Here is a 22,735-nt window from a genome sequence, read left to right on the forward strand (position 1 = left end):
CCAGGTTTAAACAAAGACTAAACCAGGTAAGTCTGAAGTTAAACCAGTTCTAAACAAAGACTCAAAGAGAACTAAACCTGGCTCAAATTAAACAATGTTAAATAAAGACCTCAAACTCAACTTTGGCATTTAAATGCACTAAATGTGGATCAAATTCATTGAGACCAGATGAGTGCCAAATCAGGTCTATGCTAAGACATAACCTGGACTAAACCAAAACTCAACCAGGATTAAAACAGAACTAAACCAGGACCATACCAGCTTTATTGCTAAAATGGCGGGCCTCTCTGGTGTAACTGTAGCGGTGTCCCCTGGGTCTTTGCCTGGAGCACTGGCGCTGCATAGATTAGGATCTGCAAATTAAAGTCTCAACTGCCGATCCATTCATTCACAAATCTCCTTTCAGAGTATTTTAGGTTGGAGCAGGAATCCACACTCCGCGCGGTTACCTCCTCACGGGCCCCTGGTGAGGACCCGGGGCCTGTAAAGACGTGTGCAGGGGTCAAGAGCACCGCCACACTTCTAACAAGACTCATTTCCATAATGCTGTCCAGTCTAAAGGGGAATTACACTGTGCAAATATAAACTGATTTTCAGAAAAAGTACAAATTTGTATTTATGCTATGACACACTGACTCAAACTCAACAAAGTGAGTGGAAAAATGAAATGGAAATGGAAAAAATATTACCAATTAATAGAAATGAATACTTTCATTCATTTGGAAACTGTGTTAATATTTACTTGAGTACAACTTTTGAACTTTTGAAACACGAAAAGTTAAAAATGTTCATCATACATGGAGCTCCTGGACCACATACAGCCCTTTGGTTGACTGACCTGCCCATTTAAGCTAATTTGAAATGACAAAATAAACATATTTTATAATTTTACCTCATACATGGACTAAAGCTGCATGGCTTTTATTTTAGAGGTGTTTTTTTTATTACATTTTTATAAGTCAATCTCTCTTTTTCATTGCTACTCTTACCAGACTTACAGACTTGTCAAAACAATACTATTTACTGCTTTTTTTTTTTTTTTTTTATAAAGAAATTGAGTTAAGCATTTTGGGCTGGCCCTCCACAATATTTTCTGTTTCTCATGTGGCCCCATGGAAAAAAATAATTGCCCACCCCTGTAACTAATGCTATAACTGCCCAATACTAAACTACTAAACTACTTGCATACGACCAGTGTAAACTAACAGAAAAAATATTTTCATCTGAAAACACAAAATGTTCACACAAATGTTCGCTAGGTTTAAATCTTTTTTTTTTCTAACAAATCTGCAATATTATTTTAGACATTGTCCTATCCCTGACATTCAAACATCTGAAAATCAGATTGTATCTGATGTATTAAAAATATTAATAATAGATTGATAAAAAAATATATAATAATCTGAAACATAATAGTTCTTATGCCATATAGACCAAACTTGTGTCTCCTCTAGCAGCATTAAGTCTAATATTGATCTTTTGCTGTCCCCTGTGACATCTGCCCCTTCTCCTGGTGTCTGTAATAACTAACTGTTTTCTTGTCCGTTCACTCTATAACCCATCACCCCCCGCCTCCTGCCCCTGCCTCCAGCCCCACTGCAACCTCCTCCTCACTGATTGTCCATTGTCCCTGTTTCCCTCCAGAATTCGTGTTTGGGTCTCAGTCTCAGCTGTCCATCTGTCCACTGCACCTCCTCCAACTCTGGGGGCAGATGTTTAGTCCAACTTCTTGCCCTTCTTGGAGATGGGGTAAACCCAACCTCATAACACCCACAGATTTACTGAAACTGTTGATATAGAATAATGCATGTAATTTTGAGGACTTTTTCCCATTACAAAGAACCTTTTCTTTTAAATTGTTAACTATGGTAATAGTCCTAATTTTTCATCATTCTGAAACATAGAGAGTAATGCTGGTGGAATTTTGTGAGGGAACAAGCAGAAATAAGAACATGTGAGTTTCAGATGGCAAATATAGCTTTAACTCTACTCACTCCATTTTATTTTAATTGAGTTTAAATAGCCACAGAGCTTTACATTTACAAAATAAAAAAAATATATATATAATGTTGAGTTGTGGATTACACAATGAAACACCCTTTAGCCTGCTCTTCATTGAGGGGGCTGTAAGTTTTTTTTAATTAAATTTATTTTTTTTTTTTTTGATAATGATTTTCCCAGTTTCTCAAAGTTGCAAAATCCAGACCTGGACAGACGTTTTGGTGTGAGGACTGAAATGTCAGTCCTTGTGCTAATGACCTATTTGAAAACTCGTCAATGCTAATGTATGTCCTCCATTTGATTTACAGATGAGACACATGCTGATGTTACCTGTTCACTCAGCAGCTGTCACATAGACATACATAGCAAAATATATCTGAATTTAAATGCATTTTAAAATTGTAGATACATAAGCAATATTTTAATTTAAATTTAAATTGTCATCGGATGCCAGTGCCTCGTTATTGAGGAAAATATTATCTTATTATTAAAGACAAAAACAGTTACTTAAAGAAATCTAGAATGAATCAGGACTTTTGATGCAACTGTACACAAACTAAAGTATCTAATCTGCATTAAAATGGTAGATGGCTAAAATTACTGCAACAAATACAAGTAAAACTAATTAAGAAAATAGAAACATATACCCAAAAATGTAAAGTTAAAAATTAAGGCAAAACCAAATTCACAATTTTTACTGCTCCTGCCATGTTATAACATGTATAGGTACAATCATGCATTGGCGGTGAGCTCCTTTCAATACAGCCAAAGAGCTTTACATTGCATTCTATGTTCAGCAGTGGCCACAGCTGCCCTGGGGTAAACTGACATAAGTGAGGCTGCCAATCTATGTCCTCGGCCCCTCCAGTCATCCCCTTGTATTAAATGTTCCATCTCAGTCCACATCTGTCCAGCTCTTCTTTCAGAACAGCTGTTTACTCCTGTGTGGGTGCGTCCTGTAGAGGGACAGTGAGGTCAGGCTAGGGCCTTGTTGACGAAAGCTTGATAAACCCTCTGTCTTCACGGCACTGAAACAAAGAAAGGGGACAAAAGCTGCTGGACAGAGAAGGAGGAGGGGACAGAGCCAGACTGTCTCCATACAAATGTCTTTAGGCTCACGTCAGAATCTGTGAAAACATTTAGACTGGTACATGTCAAATAGAACAGACATTGGCATAGCATTATTCCAGGCAAGTGCCTAATTGCTCCACTGGATTAACTTTTTATGAATTCAAACTATATAGCTAAAAACAGAACCAATGAGATTATAATAATTTGCTCAATACTGTTCACAGGTTTATCACTGACAATTGACAGTTGAATAAATGTTTCGGTGTAGTTCTTATTAACAAAATATGAAAATGTGAAAAGACTGTGTCGTTTTTGTCCCAGTTTATGTTAGGATATAACATAAACCGAAATAAACCCATCCCATATCATTATGGATATCACTACATGTTTGGAATAGACTATGTCCATCCGGTCCATTCAAGCAAATTGTTTTGGTTGCATATCTAAATGTCTTATCTAAAACCTCTTATCTGTGCTGGAAAGAAACCAGAAATGAAGACAAGAGAAACTTGATGGCATCCACACAATGTTTTTTGAAGAAGGACCAACTCACTTCAACAACTTATACTTTTCACTTTTAATTTACTGTGTAACTTTTCTGGTAGAGGGTCTGCCTTCTGCTTGTTTCCATGCTTCCATGGTATTGCTTTGCCTTGAATGTTCCAGAGTATGGCATTGGACTTATAGATCTTGCATTTATACAATTATGCGTGTGTTTATGTTAAAAAACACACCGAAAAACCTGCATTCTTTTCCTCTCCACAGATCTAACCTGTATCACTGCCAGGTAGCATCATTTGCCTGTCTCTATAGCTATTGACAAGTTTAATGCCATATTGTGACATTAAACATAACATCTCCATGGAGACAATCAGGCAGCAGACCCTCCACCAGAAAAGCTACATAGAGCACCTTTAAACCACTGATGTCAAACTCATCTGTATCATTCCACATCTGCTCTTATGATGCAAGCCTCTGCATTTACCCAAGTCTGGGAATGGAAGTTCTCTTCAATTTAACCCAAATTGGCTGAAAAGGATTCAAATTAGGCCTGTCATGATAAGGCATTTTGAAGCATGGTATACTGCTGTCACAAAAAAGATCCTATTTAAACTTCTTAATCCAATGACACAATAATAATAAAGTAGGATAATCCCAGTCAATCTACATCATCATTAAAAAGGAATGAGCTGCAAACAAATAAAAAGCAGAATGAAAAGTGAACTTAGTTACTTAGTCAATCCTCTACAGCTCAAATCTTTTCATATTACAAAACCATTGCAAAAATCTCCCTCCTGTAGCAAACACACCTTGAATATTGAGCCCCAAAATATTTTTTTGATTAACAACTCGATATAATAATTATTGTGACAGGCCTTATTATGTCTTATGTCTTTTGTTACTGTTCATGTAATAAGATCCGATTAGATGAACAAAGCCATAAACATATTTTATGAGGCAAACTTTGATACATGTGATAAGGCTTTACTTTGTTCACTTACACCATTGCTTCTCAACCCAGACTACTCACCCACAAAGGCAAATGGAAATTGTGCATTGTCAATATGCATGCTTTTAACTTGGACGATCAGTGATGGGAAGAATACTTTGAAATGTACTTAGTTATTAGTGAATACCTGCTTTAAAATGTTTTTGTAACAAAATCTGGTACATGGTCCAGTCAGTGTACTGTATTCTGAATACTTAGCATACCTTTACATCGTGTTGCAATTAAATGATAGTGTAAAAACGCAACATAGAATTAAAACAGCTTTATATTCACTTCACTGTCTTTAAAGCATTTCCTGTTATTAACTGGAGATGGAAAAATCACATATGCATACACCAGTTGGGTTTTCTATTTTTCTTATTGATTATGTGCAGTTTGAAGCCTAAATTACATGATCAAATACCATAACATATCACTTAGATTTTAGAAAAGTAACTGTATTCTTTTGTGAATTGTGTTACAAATAAACTTGCCTTGCCTATTCTGAATACCACAAAACGAGTTAGATTTTAGAGCGTTAGTATTATTGTTAGTATAGATTACGTATTGCCTGTATTTGTATTCAGTTACTTCCCAACACTGCTGACGACAAATGTACTGTTAGATCTCAAAGCAGTTTGTGTGACTTTAGTGGCTCAGTCATGGCAGCGGTTTTGAATATAAACAGTTCCACAGAGTAAAGTTGCCAGACATTTCGGCGTGATAAGAATCTTTTGGGGTGTCATCTCACGCCCACAATCTGGCTGCCCTGTGCACTGAGCTGTCAGTCAGTGCTGTGCTAATGGCCTATTTGAACTCCCATCAATGTTAATGTAGCCTACTAATTCATTTACAGATGACTGGAATGCTAATACTAACTTCTCCAATCAGCTGTCACTGCATTTTCACTGAAGATTTCAGAAAAGGAGGGGCAGACTGCACAGCTATGGAAAATGTAAATGTTTGGTCCACCTGAATACATGTCTTGTTTTCAGCATTATGCCTCCCAAAAACGATCTATAGAAAAGCGCCAGCTTTTTTATGAGTAACATTTAGTTTTATGTCAGTGTGTCTAAACTTTATGATTTCCTCATTGATAATTTAATTAGTATACTATTCTCCAAGGTTTACTTTCCCCAGAGCTTTACTTTACCCATATAGTAAACACATAAAAATAAATGTTTAACTAGGAGGCTAGGTGTAATTGCGAGAGATAAAGAGAAAGAAAACGTAATTCTGAAACAAATAATCAAATGTTTTATCATCCAACCAACCGCTATTGAAGTAAATTAGATTTAAAAACTGTAAAAGTCAGCTGTAAGATTAGTAATAATAGTGTTAAGTGCACCAGTCCTATTTTCAGTATTTTATTGGGTAAATTTTTCACTTGTACTTTTATTCAGATGTCTCATTTGCTAATTTGGTATACGCATAGGGTAACTTGCTCTGAAACAGTGATTACCACCAAGAACTTAATTATAAAGTTTAAACCATGGTTTAAACTTAAAATAATTAACACATCCCAAGGCTAAACAAAAGGCAATAACAGGACTCCTAATCCCATTCCAGAATCACTGATCATAAACATTAAACAGGCCTATTAAACACATGTTTTAATGACACTATAGCCAAAATATGATGTGTGTTACATTAGCATGGTATTAGGAGGTTGAGAATGTAAAGAAAATCATTCAAAAATAAGAACCAAAAGGTGCACATCACATATTACACAACTACTGAATCGGGAAACGACTGTGTTTTGTTATGTGCTGGAATGCTCTATTCTCAGATCTTGAGTTATGTAAAGAGGTTGTGTCCAGTGCTGTGGTAGCCCTGTGTGGGGGTTACATTCAGGTTTGGTGGGAACAGGAGGTGTGAGGAAGTTTAATGCATCTTTTGTCTGTACTTTTTGCATGTGGGGTGTGGAGTCCTGGGACAGTGCTCGTTCCTCTGCAGGGAAGTTCATTCAAATGTTTTTGTATTCGAGATGCTGAGTGATCACATGGTCTACCTGAATAAAGACACAAGAACGCACACACCCCCTTCATAAATGCTGGGGCACCGTAGTTTACATACAGTAAACTCATATATGCAAAAGGTAAGGAAAGATGTGGACAAAAAATGGTGTGTATAGGTGTCAGTGTTGAAAATGAATATTACAATGAAAAGAGTTTATGCACTATATCTTACTATTATGTTGTCCCATTTCTCAAATCTGATTTCCATTCTCAGTACTAATTTTGATGCTAAAATGAGAGGCAAGGCAAGTTTATTTGTATGGCACAAATCCTACTCAATGTAATTCAAAGTGCTTTGCAGAATAAGAAAGACATGAAAATCACAATATAAACTAATTAAAACATAATCATCATAAAATTAACATTAAAAGAGAGAATAAAACCCTTAAAAAAGATAATTTTTATAACATAATGCAATTTCCAACACAGCACATTAATGCTTTCTCTAATATCATGTGGCATACTAGATCTGGTGTATATATCAAGACCATCCAGGACAATAAGGCCAATTTATGTGATTTCATAGCCTAAAGATACCTCTCAAATAAATACATAGTTTCAATACTAGTTCAGTTCATTCGTGTCTTGGATTTTTGCATCTTAGTTACAATAAACTACATCAAGTTATAAAGACAATACTGATAACAAATAAGATACAATGTATTACGAATTTGAATGTTATTTTGTTCACAATAGGTCTATACAGTTGTAGCACATTGCAATGATACATCATGGATTTTCTTGCTGCCCCATGAAGCCAGAAAAAAAGACTCACTTCTTCTTCTGTGATTTATCAGCTGAGCAGCTCTGGTAGAACTGAATGTAGGCCTACATCTGATGGTCAACACTGATGGCTCCAGTAACAGATTTTGTCACTGTTTAACTGAAGATTCTAACATAGAGGTGGTCACAGGTCCTAAAATTGAGTCCTAAAAGGAGATTGACAAAGAAACATGACAGTACTTAAAAGTGAAGTAGTTAATTAAACTGAAAATGTTCAAAAAGTGACACACCTGCCTTGGGGTGGTTCATAATAATACAATTGTAAAAAGAGAGCATAATTATAACATAATTTGGTCCATTCTCAACTGACTGTAAATCAGTATATACTGTATAATATGAGAGACTTCTGCCATTGCAACTAAGTGCCCTTTATGGCTTCAAGCACAGTTTTCTGTATTTGAACATATTTAGTAATATATTACCCTTTTTACTGGAGCTGAGTATCAAAATCACAAGTTTTGGATAAATCTGCTGGGACAGAGAACATAAGGCTCAAAACTGGGACTGTCCCATGTAAATAGGGGCACCTGGTGACCCTACATATTACACAGCTGAAGTTGATTTATAAAGGTTATGAACACACCTATAGGTTATAACAAATGTATTCACAGAAGAATTTTAAATGTCTTCCAATGTATTCTATCTGGTCTATTCAGAATTGCTATAAAACTGTACATAGCCAACTTAGCTTCATAACTAGGCCTACATTTTAACAATTCAGCTTTTTTTTAATGAACTCTGTGGACATATAAAACCGCTTATGATAATATGATATACATATAAAACTGCTTATGATGATATGTAAAATAATAGACTTTGGAGTTTTGGTTGCATGATTATTGTTGAATAAAGCCAGATATTCAGGCTGTGGCACTTTCAATTCAAAGAGTAGATTATTGCAACAGTCATAACTTAGTACTTAGTCATTTTGTGTGGGTGATAGTAACAGGCCCACAGCACATGGCTAGAAAGAACTACAAAATGTACTTTGTCGACTACAATGCTGGCCAGAATATAGCAAGATTTTAGATAAAAACCCTATAGATCTACTGAAGTAAGAATACACCATAATCTTTTAACCTACTTCACATCTTGTAAAGCAGGCTCTATTTTAATCAAGATAGTAAATTTTATATCACCATCAAACTCTATAGAAATGCATCATGTTATCATACTTAACATGTATTACATTTTAGGTCTATTGAAGTGAGAATACACCAATATCCTTTAAACTAATTCACATTTTATAAAGTAGGCTGAAGCTTAATCATGATTGGTCAGTTGTATTTCATTATCAAATTGTTTATAGCAATGCATTATGTTTTCATACTTAGCATTTATTCTCACGCGGGAATTTTAGTACAAAGAAACAAAAGATGGGGAGAAAAAGCTGAAATTTAAGCCTCCCTCCTTCCCCTTGTGTCACATCCTCTCGGTCCAGCCTTATCCGGCCCCGGGGACAACAGCCTGCGCTCGGATTGGCCGTGTGTTCGTGCGCGGGCCGCTGGTTGGTTGTAGAATTGCCGCTTCTGAGCTTCTATTTTGAACATAAATACGTGCATCTCTACTCACACTCTCTCAGACCACCAGGGGCTGTCACACAGGACTACGTCGTGCTGCAGCTCTCACGTAAAACTACAATTATGTGGCATTAGTAAATCGTGTAAAAACAAGTCGAGGCTTCTCTCCGCACGGACTTTCCACCCGGAGTTTGGTCGAACTTTTCTGGAAATGCATTCTTAGCTTTTTGGCTTGTTAGCTTCCGGGTTAGCTTCAGGTTCGGACGGTCCTGGTGGATGTAGGCAAAGAATTGGCTCTCTTTGACCTAAGATTCACTCTAAAAGCGACCCCAAAGCATCTACTCCTGCAGGTTTAATCCTAACTGGACCCCAAAATGCAGTCGTTTAACCTTTATGACAGCCCTGTGTCTGTCAACAACGCTCCGAGGTGTAGGCCCGAAGGGATCCCCGGGCTTTCCTCGCTGTCGCTGCCCGACTTCGGCGCTAAAGACGCTCACTGCAGGACGCTCTTCTCCCCGGGACCTGCCACCGTCCTGTCCCCTGTCACCAATCTGGCCCTGGATATGAACAACCTAGCTGGACTCGGAAGGTAATTTCTGAATATGTTTCCCCGTGCTATCCACAGTGCATAACTATGAATATAGCTTTATTGAGTTTGTTTTCTTTGCAGCCAATCTGATACCCCCAAAAGGAAAAAGCACCCACCACTTGAAAAGATCCCCTCTTTTGCATCTGATACCTCTTCTGACGCTGGTAAGTGTGGATAGTTTATGCTTATTTGTCATTTCACTTGATTTTAAAACGTGCCACTGCTCAATATTTGGAGTGAATTGGCCTAAACACGTTGTAAGGACATCAGAGTCACGTTTTGTACTGTAGGCTTTAAGTTTGATAATGTATTTTCCTTCAGGTCTCGGCATGGATCCCCCTAGTCCAGTGGATGTAGCTGAAATTGAGGACTCGTAAGTGGCACTGTCCCTCTCTTGTCTGTTCTAATCAGTTACCCTGTACCCCCCTAGTCTCCTATACACCCCCACTCTGTGCCAGTTGAACCAAGCCACATATCTCCTCAGCTGACGGATTAATGTCTTTACCGTTGGCTTTTAAATACCAGGCTGTTATTTTAAGCAGCTTAATAAACTTAAGCTTGACTTTCTTGAGCAAATGTTTTTTAAGTGAAATGCAGTGTTAGTAGTTGTAGTTTAGTATATTTTTGTGTTATTTCTTTCTTTCACAAATTACATGTTTTTTTTTTTTTTTTCATTACATTACACAGACCTAGTTGACACAAATTACAGATTTAGATTTTGAAACTTTTAAGCTTGTGAAATTTGGGCTTGTCCTGTTCATAAATTGAATATAAGCATTGTAAATGAAGTTTCATACATTTCAAATTTTGCACTAAATTTGAAGTTGGGATGTCATTAATTCTTTTTCTTACTTCATATTGCAAATTGTCACCCCCATACCAATGTACAGTAGCCCATCATAAATTATACACCCTTCACTCACCTAGCATTGCCTGTCTCTAGTTTAACCTCATTTAACTTCCTCTTTTCTTACTCCCTGTGCTACTCTCATCTTTATCTTGTTACCAACTTGTCGCCATATCTTGGGTGGCCCTGAGCCTGCGTTGGGGCAAGTCCTTGCTTGACATTTGTCCTCCTCAGATGTGCAAGTTCCTTCACAGCTGCCCTCACTAACCAACTTGGACCCCCCTCCCCATTTTACAGCTGTTTGGTGGTTGCTAGGTCTCTCTCTCAGTTTTGCACTGGCTGTTAAGGATGTGCTGTTTCATCAATGGGTTTAATGATAGCCCACCCCCTTCTGTCTCTGGCACACTCTTCCTATGCACTGTTATTTCTAAAGGAAGGGTGAAGCCTGGTTTGGTCTATTGAATTTGGGGCACCCCTTAGAGCACCCGCCCTCCCCTTGTCCTGGGCCGATCTGAATGAGACACGCTCCCCCTTTTTGGCAAACAAAGGACTCTTGTGGACCAGGGCTTGGCGGCACTGGCTATAGCAGGCATATGGTAGCTGAGCTGATCTCGCCACCTCCTCCCCCATGTACTGAGCACTCTAGTTGTTTAGCATACAGGTGGGCATCTCTCCAGTGCTGAACCCAGACCACCTCTAGCCTCTCTGCTTTTTAAACAAACTTTTTCAACTGTTCCTCTCACTTTCTCAATAGATCTCCAGCTTTTTGTGCTTGGAATAAAAATGTGCGGGTGTCCGTTTTTGGCTCACAGCTTGAATAAATTATTATGCATATTCCCAGACAATGTATGGCCCTATCCATAGCAATAAATTGAGTAATTTAATGCAAGCTGCAAAGTTCTCCTTTTTTGTATGAATCATTGTGCACATGTACATTAAACATTCACCCATTCCCCCAATATTGATTAGTTTATTTCTTCTGTTACAGCTTTGAACGAGCCATAAAGCAGTCACGGAAGATCGTCAATGAGTAAGTTGGTTTTCAGTCAATAAAATGTAACTAAGTGTCTAAATTGGATAGTGACTAGTCTCTTGGGGCTTTTTGAACGCATCTGTATTGATTTATTTTTCTCTCTTCTGTTTTGCAATTACAGCAAGATGCCCATCCGCAGAAACAACTCATTACCGGTAAGAAGGATTTTAACCTTTTTAATCCAGCCTGTTTTTAAATATTTCTAAAGCAACTTCTGAACTTTTGCTTTTTTTTTTTTTTTTTTTACCTTCTTTGACCAGGTTCAGCTGCTGAGCTACAGCCCATGTGCGAAGGGACAAGAACCAGATTCACACCGTTATGGAATATTTGGCCAACAACCCTCCCAGATCCCCCTTTCATTGCAACACAGCAACAAGGAAAATGTGCCTGTGAGTAAAGCTGCTCTTTTTTTTTTTTTTTTTTTTTTTTTTTTTTTTTTTTTTTTAAACTTCACAATTGAGTGAATACTGTTTTCTTAGTGATGGGACAACTATTCTTTAGAAACAGAACTTTTGATCTGTCGTTATGGTGATAGCATTGCATCGTGCATTATTTGGCCTATTGGTGTAATCTTGTGTTCATTAAATGCAAACCACTTGAGTACATGCATAATATAAAAGGAAACTGCAAGACTTGGGTAACTTTGTCTGCATTTTTTTCAGGAGGGCTTTGAGTTCAAAAAACCCACCCGACCTGTGTCGCGGTGCCGTGTGCGCTCCTTCAACGACGGAAAAGGCAAGGACACACTTTCTCGGCGACCAAACTCTGCTCCAGCCCTCATGGTAAATTTACACAGAATAATAATATAGCTCAGACAAGTATAGTACATAAAATCCAAATTAAACTGTATATTCCTTTCCAGTTTACCTCACCACCTCGCGTTGAACAGCCCGACTTTGACTCCAGCCCCATGTTCCTCCGTCGCTCCTCCCTCACCTGCTCCCTTGACGATGAAGACGATGGCTTCCTGGATATCATGGACGACAACATGGAGGTCAGAAGACATTTTGACCTATTCACATTGGACTTTGTGATTTATAATTTAAAAAAAAAAATATATTCGCTTTGAATTAGTTGCTCTAACAAGCAATTTTCTTCCTCCAGAATGACTCCGGGATGCCTATGGGAATGGCTAGCCTTCTCACTGCACCACTGGTCGGGGAGAATACTGCAGAGGATTCAGTAAGTTGTTGTAGTCTATTTTGTCTAAAAGAGTTTAGGATTGAATATGAAAAAAAAGTTCATATAAATTGGCAAAAGCAATATGAAAAAGAAACTGAAGCAACCTCAGAAATCTACTGGGTCACTACTAGTAAATGCGTTTATCATTCTGTAGTGTCTGCATAGGACTGTATAAAACATCACCTAATTAAAGTGAGCAAAAAACAAAAAAGAGCTATTGCAACACAGTTACTTTTTTTGCTGTATTATTATATTTTTAATCTTCTGTTTAGCCCATAATCCGGTGTCGGCCCAGAAGTCTCTTCCGCTCACCCTCCATGCCCAGCCCAGTGTCCCGCCCCTCAGTGAAGCGCCCCGATTGCTCCGGTGACGAGAACACACCTGTGCGGGTGAAAAGGAGGCGAAGTCTGGCAGGAACACAGGTCACCACTATGGAGCAGGACCCCGAATCCCCACGGCAGGTGAGTTACCTTGGCTACATATTGTTTCTGTTATAATGTGCTTTGTTTCATTCACCCTGAATATTTGGGCTCAGTTCTTCTCTTAAACAGAAATCAGTATTTCACCCTGTGTTTTTAAAATCCTTACACCTTCACTAGAATCATTTGGCTATTCCAATGCTGTTATTATCCAGTCTATACTAAACAAAAGGTAAAAAGTAGTTGTTAGTTGAACTACCGCTTCATGACATCACAAAGTGGAACAGCATTTTGAGCTTTGGGGATGCAGACAAATGACAAAAGGATTACTCAAACCTGTCTGACATGGCATGTTTTACCACATTCTAACATGGCTTAAAGCTCAAGTAAATTTTGTGTAATATAGGACCATTTTTAAAGTGTACAAGTTGTATCCAGTATAGAGCAACATATTTTACTTTTATATTTTTGTTTCTGGAGTTGGTGAACTAGTATTTTAGCTAAAGACATATGTTTTGTTGCGGCCAAAAAACTAGTGCTTCTTTGCTTTCTTCCTCACTGCAACCATCCCAGCTTTCTTTGATTGTCTTGTTAATTCTGTTTTAATTTTGCCTTTCAGAGCTGTCTGTTACAGCGATCCAAATCATTTTGTCAAACTGAAATTGAGAAGCTGTTGGACGGTGATGAAGGCTCTGGGGACCTCATCGGAGACTTCACTAAGGTAAATGCACAAGGAGAATTTAACTGAGCTCAAACCATTTGCTTATTATATACTAAGTTTTTTTTGTTTTGTTTTCCGTAGCCATTCGTGCTTCCTACAGTCGGTGGAAAACATCAAGACCTCAAGTATATTACCCCAGACATGGTATGTGTTTTCTCTAAATGATTTTAATTTCAGTGTAGGCTTTCAAAATACAAAATGTGACAGTTTCTCATCAACATTTTCCTTCTTGTTCTCCAGATGGTAGCAGCGCTCAACGGCCAGTTTAATCATTTAGTGGAGCGGCTCATTATAATCGACTGCCGTTATCCATATGAGTTTGAGGGAGGACACATCAAGGTGAGCCCACTGTCAACCTATCTTTTCATTTTGTTTCAAATAATACAGAATTTATCAAACATGAAAAAGTCAATAGAAATGGCTTTGAGTAAAATAAAGATACTGTTTTAAGGCTCGTAAAATTGATTGAACACAATACGTCCCATTAAAGGTGCACTGTAACTTGTTGGTGTAGCTTCTGTCACCTGCTTGTCTCCATGGAGATGTACGTAGAATGTTCCACAGTATGGTCATAAACATAAGAATCTCAATGGAGACTTGCAAGCCAAATTACAGGTTAGATTTGTGGAGAGGTGACCCCAATCACAGTAAGAATGAATGTTTTTAAGATATTTTGTGCATTACCCCTGTTATTAAATGTCAAATGTGGAAATTTAAACCAAAGCATCACCATGGAGACAGACTGGTTGCAGAACCTCTCCAGAAAAGTTACACAGTGTACCTTTTTAATAATTTTCATGGGGCATTAACAAATCAAAGCTTTGCCAAGTAGGATCAGTCTGTAATCTACATTTGATGAGGACTGTAAGATTTTTGCACCTAGTCTAAACCCTATTTTATTTTCCCAGGGCGCTCTGAACCTGCACCAGGAGGACCAGGTGGAGGACTTTCTGTTAAAGAGGCCCATCGTCCCGAGCGGCGAGGAGAAGCGCGTGGTCATCGTGTTTCACTGCGAGTTCTCGTCGGAGCGGGGTCCCAGGATGTGCCGCTTCGTCCGCGAGCGCGACAGAGCAATGAACGAGTATCCCAACCTCCACTACCCAGAGCTCTACATCCTCAAGGGCGGCTACAAGGACTTCTTCCCTGTTTTCCAGGTTGGTTCTCTCAGATTATAAATAGCAAACTTTGCCAAACAAAATGCCATCTGATGTTTGCCACAATGAAAAAATCATACTCAAAGTACAATTCATAAATATGTTGTACTATTACCAAATGTACATGCCTTGATGTGAACTAAAAGTGTACTTTTTATTTATTTTTCTTTTTGATTAGTAGACCAAGCCTGTCATGATAACAATTGTTAAATTGTGGTATTGCTACAGAGAATATGCAATTAATGACTAAACTTTTTTTTTCTACTGATGTAATACCCCTAAACCATGAGAATCCCTGTTAAACTTTTTTTCTAAATGTGCAATTTTAATTTTAATAAAACATTTCTTTATTAGTAATCATCTCTAATAATCCATAGATATTATTCAGAGAGAGGGAGAGATGCTTTATTGATCCCGAGGGAAATCCTAGTTTTACTGCAGCAACATTTTCATTGTGCTTCTCAGTGGCCTTTGTGTCTCAAAGTTCTCAGTGCAATTTAACAGGAGGACTGGTCAGGTAGGGTCAGGAGATCTGTGTCAGTGCACCAAGCCCTCAACATCTTAAATATTATGGTGCTGCAAAAAAGGTATACACTAGCTATAGTGTATACTTGCCCTTTACCATAATACCTGTACCACATTATTTACCAAATTCTTACTGTTCCATTTCAGTCTCAGTGCGAGCCCCAGTCGTACCGTCCTATGCACCACGAGGACTTCAAGGAGGACCTGCGGAAGTTCAGGATGAAGAGCCGCACCTGGGCTGGTGAACGCAGCAAACGGGACATGTACAGCCGCCTCAAGAAATTGTGAGCCCCCCTTGATCCTTGACCCCTGACCCCATCCTACTATACTGCCATCAGAAACTGCCCCAACCTCCAGAACCTCTTCTTCAAATCCCGCAAAACTTGGACAGAAACACCAGCAAGACCTACGCACAATTTCCACGTCTGTAGCAAAAAGTTAGTAATTTATGCAAAATTTTAAAATTCAAGGCGTGTAAGTGTTGGGTAAATGGTGATTTTGTTTTATAACCACTTGGACCTGTACAGCCAATTAAAATTTTTGTTCTTTTTTTTTTTTTTTTGGGGTGAGCAGCACAAATCACTATCCCTTTTGCATCAGGATAAACCCACTGCCATGGCAACATTGTCTCCTCACGGAAGTTTTGTTTTTGTTATTTCCCACTTTTATTTAAGCACTTAATTTAAACTTGCCTTCAAATGGTGAGGTGCTTTTTGATGTTTTTTTTACATATTTTAAATGAGGTCCCTGGCTTCATTTTAAAATGTCCCATAATGTAACTTTGAAAGTTTTATTCCCTAATTGTGAAAAGCACAGGATGTGACAGCTGCAATATTGAAGAAATTGTAGTTTTTATGTTGAGAAAAGACCAAAGCAAAACAAACTACCTGTTAACTTTGCAGTGAGATTTTTTCCAATGCTGCAGGTCAGCGCGTGTGTGAAAATGACTTTGTTCTGCTTTGTGAATGGATACAGATGTCTTCCTGTTGTAAAAGTCTGATGTCAAATCTAAAATTAAGGCTGGTTTAAATTGACCTGTGGTACAGGCTCTGACGAGAGCTATGGAATAAAACAAATATGCATTTAAATATTTGCCTGTTTTTAATCTATAAAATAGTTATGCATTATACTTTTGATACTAATTGTAGTACTTTATTGATTTTAACCAAGACCTTAAAGGCTGAGGTTCTTAAAGTAGCTCTCCAAAGTTTGCAGAGTGATTAAAAGAAACTTGCATGGCCATTAACTAGTAATAAAATGATTAATGTTTGAAAAATAAATGCTGTTGTAATTTAAGCATTGTACGGTAATCTTAATTTGGACGATATTGACTCATACAAAAGTAATTTTGAAACAAAGATAGGCATTGCTAAATGAAAATGTCAATGAAGTAACTGATTTACTGTAATACACTTTATTCTATTTGAAAGGCACCATATTTCAACCTTTATTTGGTTAAAAATGCAAATCTATACAATAAATAGTAGTTTGGCAGTCAACTAGTCAAATTAACAGTCAAAATGTCAGAAAAAACAGGAAGAAGGGACCCGTGAATACCCTTACATACTAGTATACAGTACAATGGGGGAAGTTGTATCACTACTCTACTACCATTACTTATTGTCTTATTTTTCTTGCATTGAACATTTTGTTTGTCAACAGTTTAAACTTTTTAATGCTATCCTTAACAAACCAGCTCTATGCAGTGCTCCAGGCAAAATGAAGCTTCCCCAGTGTGCTATAAAAAGAGTTTAGTATAGTCTTTGTGCTGGGGCCTCTCACGCTTTCCCACAGTTCCTGTTTTTTCAAATCTCCCTCCACTGCGGTTCTGGGAGTGGCCTGTCCATATAGAGCCTGCACATTCTTCTGTTTGGGGGAGTGTTCAGGGCAGGTCCTGACTGGAGGAGGGTAAGGGAAAGACAGAGCAACAGAAAATCAGTTCACGTGCTGTAAAAGCGTGATCATAGCTGTAGTAAACACTCCCTCCCTTCTGGCGTTAGACCAAAGTTTGAATCCAGCGCCACGTCCAACTTATTTCTCAAGCGCCAAAAGCCAAAGGCTGTGTTTGCATTCCTACAGACACACACCCTGGAAGATGAATTTAGTATCAATATGAATAGAGCTTTTGGTTGTAAAGTTCATATGAGGACAGTATGGTGTAACTGCCAGTACATGCACGTGTACAATTCAAATGTGTGAATCGCAGACAATTCCAGGCAATTTCAGTTGAACTATAAAAGCTCTATGCAGCAATTACAACCCAAGATTATGCTGAACTAAGCCCTAAACACCACTGAAGAAAATGAATTGGGAACACAAGAAAATGAAATGGTCCTATATTATGCAAAATAGTGAGCTTTAGGCCATAGTATAATGCTCAAAAACGTTCCTGGAGTTGAGTTTTGTTTCACATGTTTGAGTAACCATGCAATATTAGTCCGTCTATATCTCCAAAGCTGAAAAAGCTCTGTCCCACTTTGTGATGTCATGAACTGGTAGTTTTTAAGTTAACAGCTACTGTTTAACTTTTGTTTAGTAGAGATGGGCAATTCCAGAGCTGAAACCATCCAAGTGATTCTAGTGAAGGTGTATGGAGTTTGAAAACACAGTGGAGCACTTCCTGTTTTACAACATGCCATATAAGACTGAACAGAGGGTTTTCTGTTTGAGAGAAGAACTCAGCCTAAATATGCAGGATTTGTGTGTGAATGAAACAAAACACTCCAGGTCCATTTTTGATAATGAAACAACATTATAACAAAGATCAGTAAACAACAATATAGAGAAATGTGGTCACTTTAAAGTTAGAAATATACCAATGCAAAAATAATATGCATGGGTTTCCGAATGATGACAAATTAGAACAGTTACATAGAATTAAACAATTTAAAACAAAATATGTCTTGAATGGAAAAAAATGTAAATACTATACCACAAAATATAGTAAAAGAACCTTATTCTCGTATTTGCATTATTTAAACAAGAGATGTAGAAAGTGCAAAGCTAATGCCTGTCAGTTAAGTTAGGAGAACAGCTATCAGTTATAGACAATATAAATGCTGAACAGACACATCAGTGATAAGGTGGAGGACAACTATGGCTCCGAGAAGACTGTCCCTCACTGACACATCACTGAAAAGCTTGAGAAAGTTTAAGACTCTGCTCTTAACTCTATAACTCAGGAGTAAAGTAATGACTAAAATGAAGGTCTTCTGTTCTCAAATTAATCGAATTTATGAATAAAAACATGTATGATTTAGTTGGGAATTATATTTTTACTCTCTAAAATCTATAAGACTAGATGGAATTCCATAAAACTTGATCTCACAGTGGAGAAATTCACTGGTTTTATTTCAGTGACCCCTATTTTGCCAAACATCCTTATTCTAGTTTCAGGACTCCCTGGAGACTCCTGAGAAGTTTTGGGGACCCAGTGTTAATTGTTATTAATGACCATATGAGATGTTTTGTTTGTATTGGTGAGTGCACTTCATAAATCGTACTTATTACCTGTACTGTCCAGTGCACTCACCTTCTATAGGCTAATGACTCTGAACTGGGCTGACACTTTTAATGTGATTTACAGTAATGATTATGAAGAGGCCAGCATCACACCTCTGGTCAGATCCATACATAATGCAACACATGCAAAAGCCCCTGTCCTTCCTCTTCCACCTCCTCTGCAGTTTTAACACGTAGAGCAGCCTCCTGCAAGAACATCAACCAAACAAATCCACTTGGGAGCTAAAGAGTTGACACGTCACTGTTGCAAAGCTGTAACAATGAAAAGTACAGAGGAAGAAAGGAAGGAAGAGCACAACAGTAAGACGGAAAAAGATGAAGAAGAGAAGTATGATTCAGTTGACCACATGAACCCTTTTTCTTGGCTATATAACTTGTTAGTTAGCTATATATATAAATGTACTTAAATTCTTATAGCCTCCTCTTCTCTTTCCTTCCTGTGGCATTAAAACAGCTCAATGACACAACAATAATTTAAGCACATATCCAACCAGTGGTTAATAAGTCACTTATTACCAAGTAGGTATATGGAGTATATACCGCCTTCACTAAGTGTCAAATGAGACATTTGGATGAGGTGAAAAGCCCACATCTCACGCTGCAGCTCACCTCAGGCAGGTCTTGTTTTGGTGTTGCCCTCTGGGTCCTGTTAACACTGACCCGGCGACACTGACAACAAACCGACAGTGTCTGTACAACACAGCGCTGACAGCTCAAACTCTGCTCAAACACCAAATATTCACACAACAGAGGAATTGTGAAGTGTTTGAGAACTGAAACTGTCGACTACTTTGAACCAACTTCCCACAACAAAGTCTTCACATCACTACAACTGGGCCAGGATCCAAAGGTTTTCATCATATATGGATAAAAATCTGCAAGTTATTTTTAGATTGCAATTTCAAAATAATAATATGACACATTTTATTTATATAGTTCTTTTCAGGACACTCAAAGATGCTTTAGAGAACACATTAAAATAGTAAAAAAAGTAGCCTATTAAACAAATAATGTCAATCCAGTTGGTGTTTATTACTACCTATTGGTAAACAGAGTATTATAGTATTTGGTGTACTCTTGCCAAAGTACTATCTATCCTGGTTTTTAGTCTGTCGATCTGTTTGTATGTCAGTTTGTTTGTCTGTTTGTCGATTTAGTCACTAGTTTTACAAACATTTAACTACAGAATTTGCAAACCTTCTGATAACTGAAAATGTCTTGCACAATTCCAGTAATATTAGACAATAGCAGGATCTTTGAAAACTTGGTGCGTTTGTGTTATTGGCTAGTCTTCACTCATATCCTGTTTTTCTTCTTGCTCAATGTGACTCAGTTCAAAAATACTGCGCCTAATTTGTGGTTTTCGCAGAACAAGCATCTGCACATCCTGTATATATGCTCTTCTTAGAGTCAGTCTCTTTTAACTTTGAATCACTGAAGATTATAATTTCTTTACCAAATGAGGTTTCACTTTGAAAATGATTTCCACTTTCACATTGAATAACTACAGTTTAATTATTTACCTTATAATGCAATGTCTCTTCCGTGACACTGGACACACCTAAATAAGTTTAATGCTATTCTGTGGAACAGAACAGTCACAGCCAACAAAGTAAAACTAGTAAAGTACTGTACTAAAGTATACATTTTAGGTATCTATACTTTCCTTTTACGAGTACATTTTAAAGTGGGTATTTTTTTACTTTTACTTCACTGCATTTGAAAGCAGGTATCTTTCTATTCCACTACATTTTTGAACAGGACTGAAAAGAAAAAGTATTTGTTATTATTGTCTGAGACCTGCTGAAAAGCCTAAGGGGTTTACTTTTAACACATTCGTGGTTGGACAAACAGAAATGTGTAAGTAAAAACAGCTGATTCTGCTGATCAAATTCAACTAATTTTTTAAAAATCAAAATGACTACATTTTAAGCTTTGTTAGATCTCAAAATATGCAGAAAATACTTTTGCTTTTTACTCTTTAAATACATTTTTAAACAGGTACTTGATACTTTTACTTTTACTGCAGTATCTGTACTTTTACTTAAGTAACAAAGGTGAAGACTTCTTCCACCACAGGTCTTACACACGGTTAAAACATTCACATTAACTATTATTGTGAAGTTTTGTAGAAAACGTCATAACAGTGAAAGACTTGAGTTTATGTAATCAGGTGTTATTTCCCCAGACGACAAACTGAACCTGCTTACGCTAGGCAAGGCAAGGCAAGTTTATTTGTATAGCACAATTCGTACACAAAGTAATTCAAAGTTCTTTACAGAATAAGAAATACATTAAAATCACAATAAAAACAAATCAAAACATAAATAATCATGAAGATTAAAATAAAAAAAGAGACATAAATTGGAGAGAAGAGTGCGGAATGAAAACCTTTCAGTTATATGCACAGTTAAACACAAATGTTTTGAGCCTGGATTTAAACAGCGTCACAGAAGAGGCCTGTCTCACAGGTTCAGGAAGACTGTTCCAGGTTTTAGCTGCATGAACCTGAAACGCTGACTCCCCTTGTTTAGTCCTGACTCTGGGCACCAGCAGGAGGCCGGTCCCTGAGCTCCTCAGAGTGCGAGATGGTTCATATGACACTAGCTGCAGCGTTCTGGATGTTCTGCAGTTGTCTCACAGCTCGTTTGGAGAGACCAGTGAACAGACCATTACAGTAGTCTAACCTACTGGAGACAAACGCATGGATAAGTTTCTCCAAGTCTGCTTTAGATAGTAAACCTTTGATATTTGCTATGTTTTTTAGATGGTAAAAGGCTGCAGATGTTATTGATTTGATGTGGCTGTTAAAGTTCAAGTCTGAGTCCATTATTACCCCTAGATTTCTTGCCTGATTTGAAGGTTTTAGAGAGAGAGACTGGAGGTGACTGCTGACACTGTCCCTATGTTTCTGTGGACCAAACACTATGACTAAAACACATTAGCATACAGAACACTTAACTCACCGTAAAACATCAAATACAAAATGTGTGTATTTTAACTAAAGCCATAACATGATTTCACCTGAATGTGACCAAAATCTGACACTTCACTCGTCTGTATCCACAAAGAGGGTTTAATGTGTTCCAGCATAGAGAGAGTTAACAGAGTCAGCACAGGGGGAGAGTGAGGGCCCCTCAGCAGCTGTGCACTTAACATCTGCCTGCTATGGACAGCTGCTTTTGTTAACTGGTAAACCAAAAGCACATTCAGAGCCATTCAACTGACTGTGAGTGAATGAGTTTTAATGGGAATGAGTTTAAATATTTAAATATTTCTTTAATTAATCCTGGTTTAGTCCGTTTAGATTCAAGACCGCACTTTGTTTATACTTGTTTAAAATGTTGCTTCTTGATGTTAGAAATGGCTAGTTTTCCTATTAAACTACTGGTGTAGTATTCAGGCATTACATTTGTTCTTACTGATACTTCACAGTCCATGTCATCAACATTCCCTGTGATTATGATGCTAACTGTAAGTACTGCTCTGTTTGAGACTTTGTTTAGACTTTAATCTGAGCTTTATTTTAACACAATCTGACCTTAAAAATCTGATTTAGTTGGAACAACAGCAGCAGGTGATCTTATTTGTGCTGTTAAACATGTAACTTTCAAATAAAATTTGAGTTAGTCACTCTCATCATTTTTGTTGAAAATCAACTCCTAAACAGTTGAACAGGATCATGGACACTTGTATTAATCACAGACTCCTGAAAATGTGTTGAGTTTTCAGACTTAAAACATCTTAAAACTTTTTTGGTTTGTTTGATAATGTGTGCATTGTGTCACTACGGTCACATGTGAACATTCCGCCATACACATACATCCAGAACACCCCCAGCATGATGTCACTGCAAAGTAT

At 37.6% G+C, this 22,735-nt stretch overlaps 1 protein-coding gene across 1 annotated transcript; it reads left to right on the top strand.

Annotated features, from left to right (window-relative positions):
• Window positions 1-8,917: 8,917 nt before the first annotated feature.
• cdc25b (cell division cycle 25B) lies at window positions 8,918-16,440 on the top strand. Its single transcript, XM_055161108.1, has 15 exons — window positions 8,918-9,471; window positions 9,553-9,635; window positions 9,793-9,844; window positions 11,307-11,348; window positions 11,473-11,506; window positions 11,612-11,740; window positions 12,014-12,133; window positions 12,214-12,345; window positions 12,456-12,533; window positions 12,806-12,994; window positions 13,572-13,673; window positions 13,755-13,817; window positions 13,914-14,012; window positions 14,582-14,827; window positions 15,500-16,440. The coding sequence occupies exons 1-15, from the start codon at window positions 9,257-9,259 to the stop codon at window positions 15,638-15,640; spliced, it is 1,725 nt and encodes a 574-aa protein (XP_055017083.1). The 5' UTR covers window positions 8,918-9,256; the 3' UTR covers window positions 15,641-16,440.
• The last annotated feature ends 6,295 nt before the right edge of the window (window positions 16,441-22,735 follow it).

Source organism: Boleophthalmus pectinirostris, unplaced genomic scaffold, assembly GCF_026225935.1.
Source record: "Boleophthalmus pectinirostris isolate CB_2022bp ecotype Guang Dong unplaced genomic scaffold, ASM2622593v1 HiC_scaffold_10, whole genome shotgun sequence".
NCBI classification, from domain to species: domain Eukaryota; kingdom Metazoa; phylum Chordata; class Actinopteri; order Gobiiformes; family Gobiidae; genus Boleophthalmus; species Boleophthalmus pectinirostris.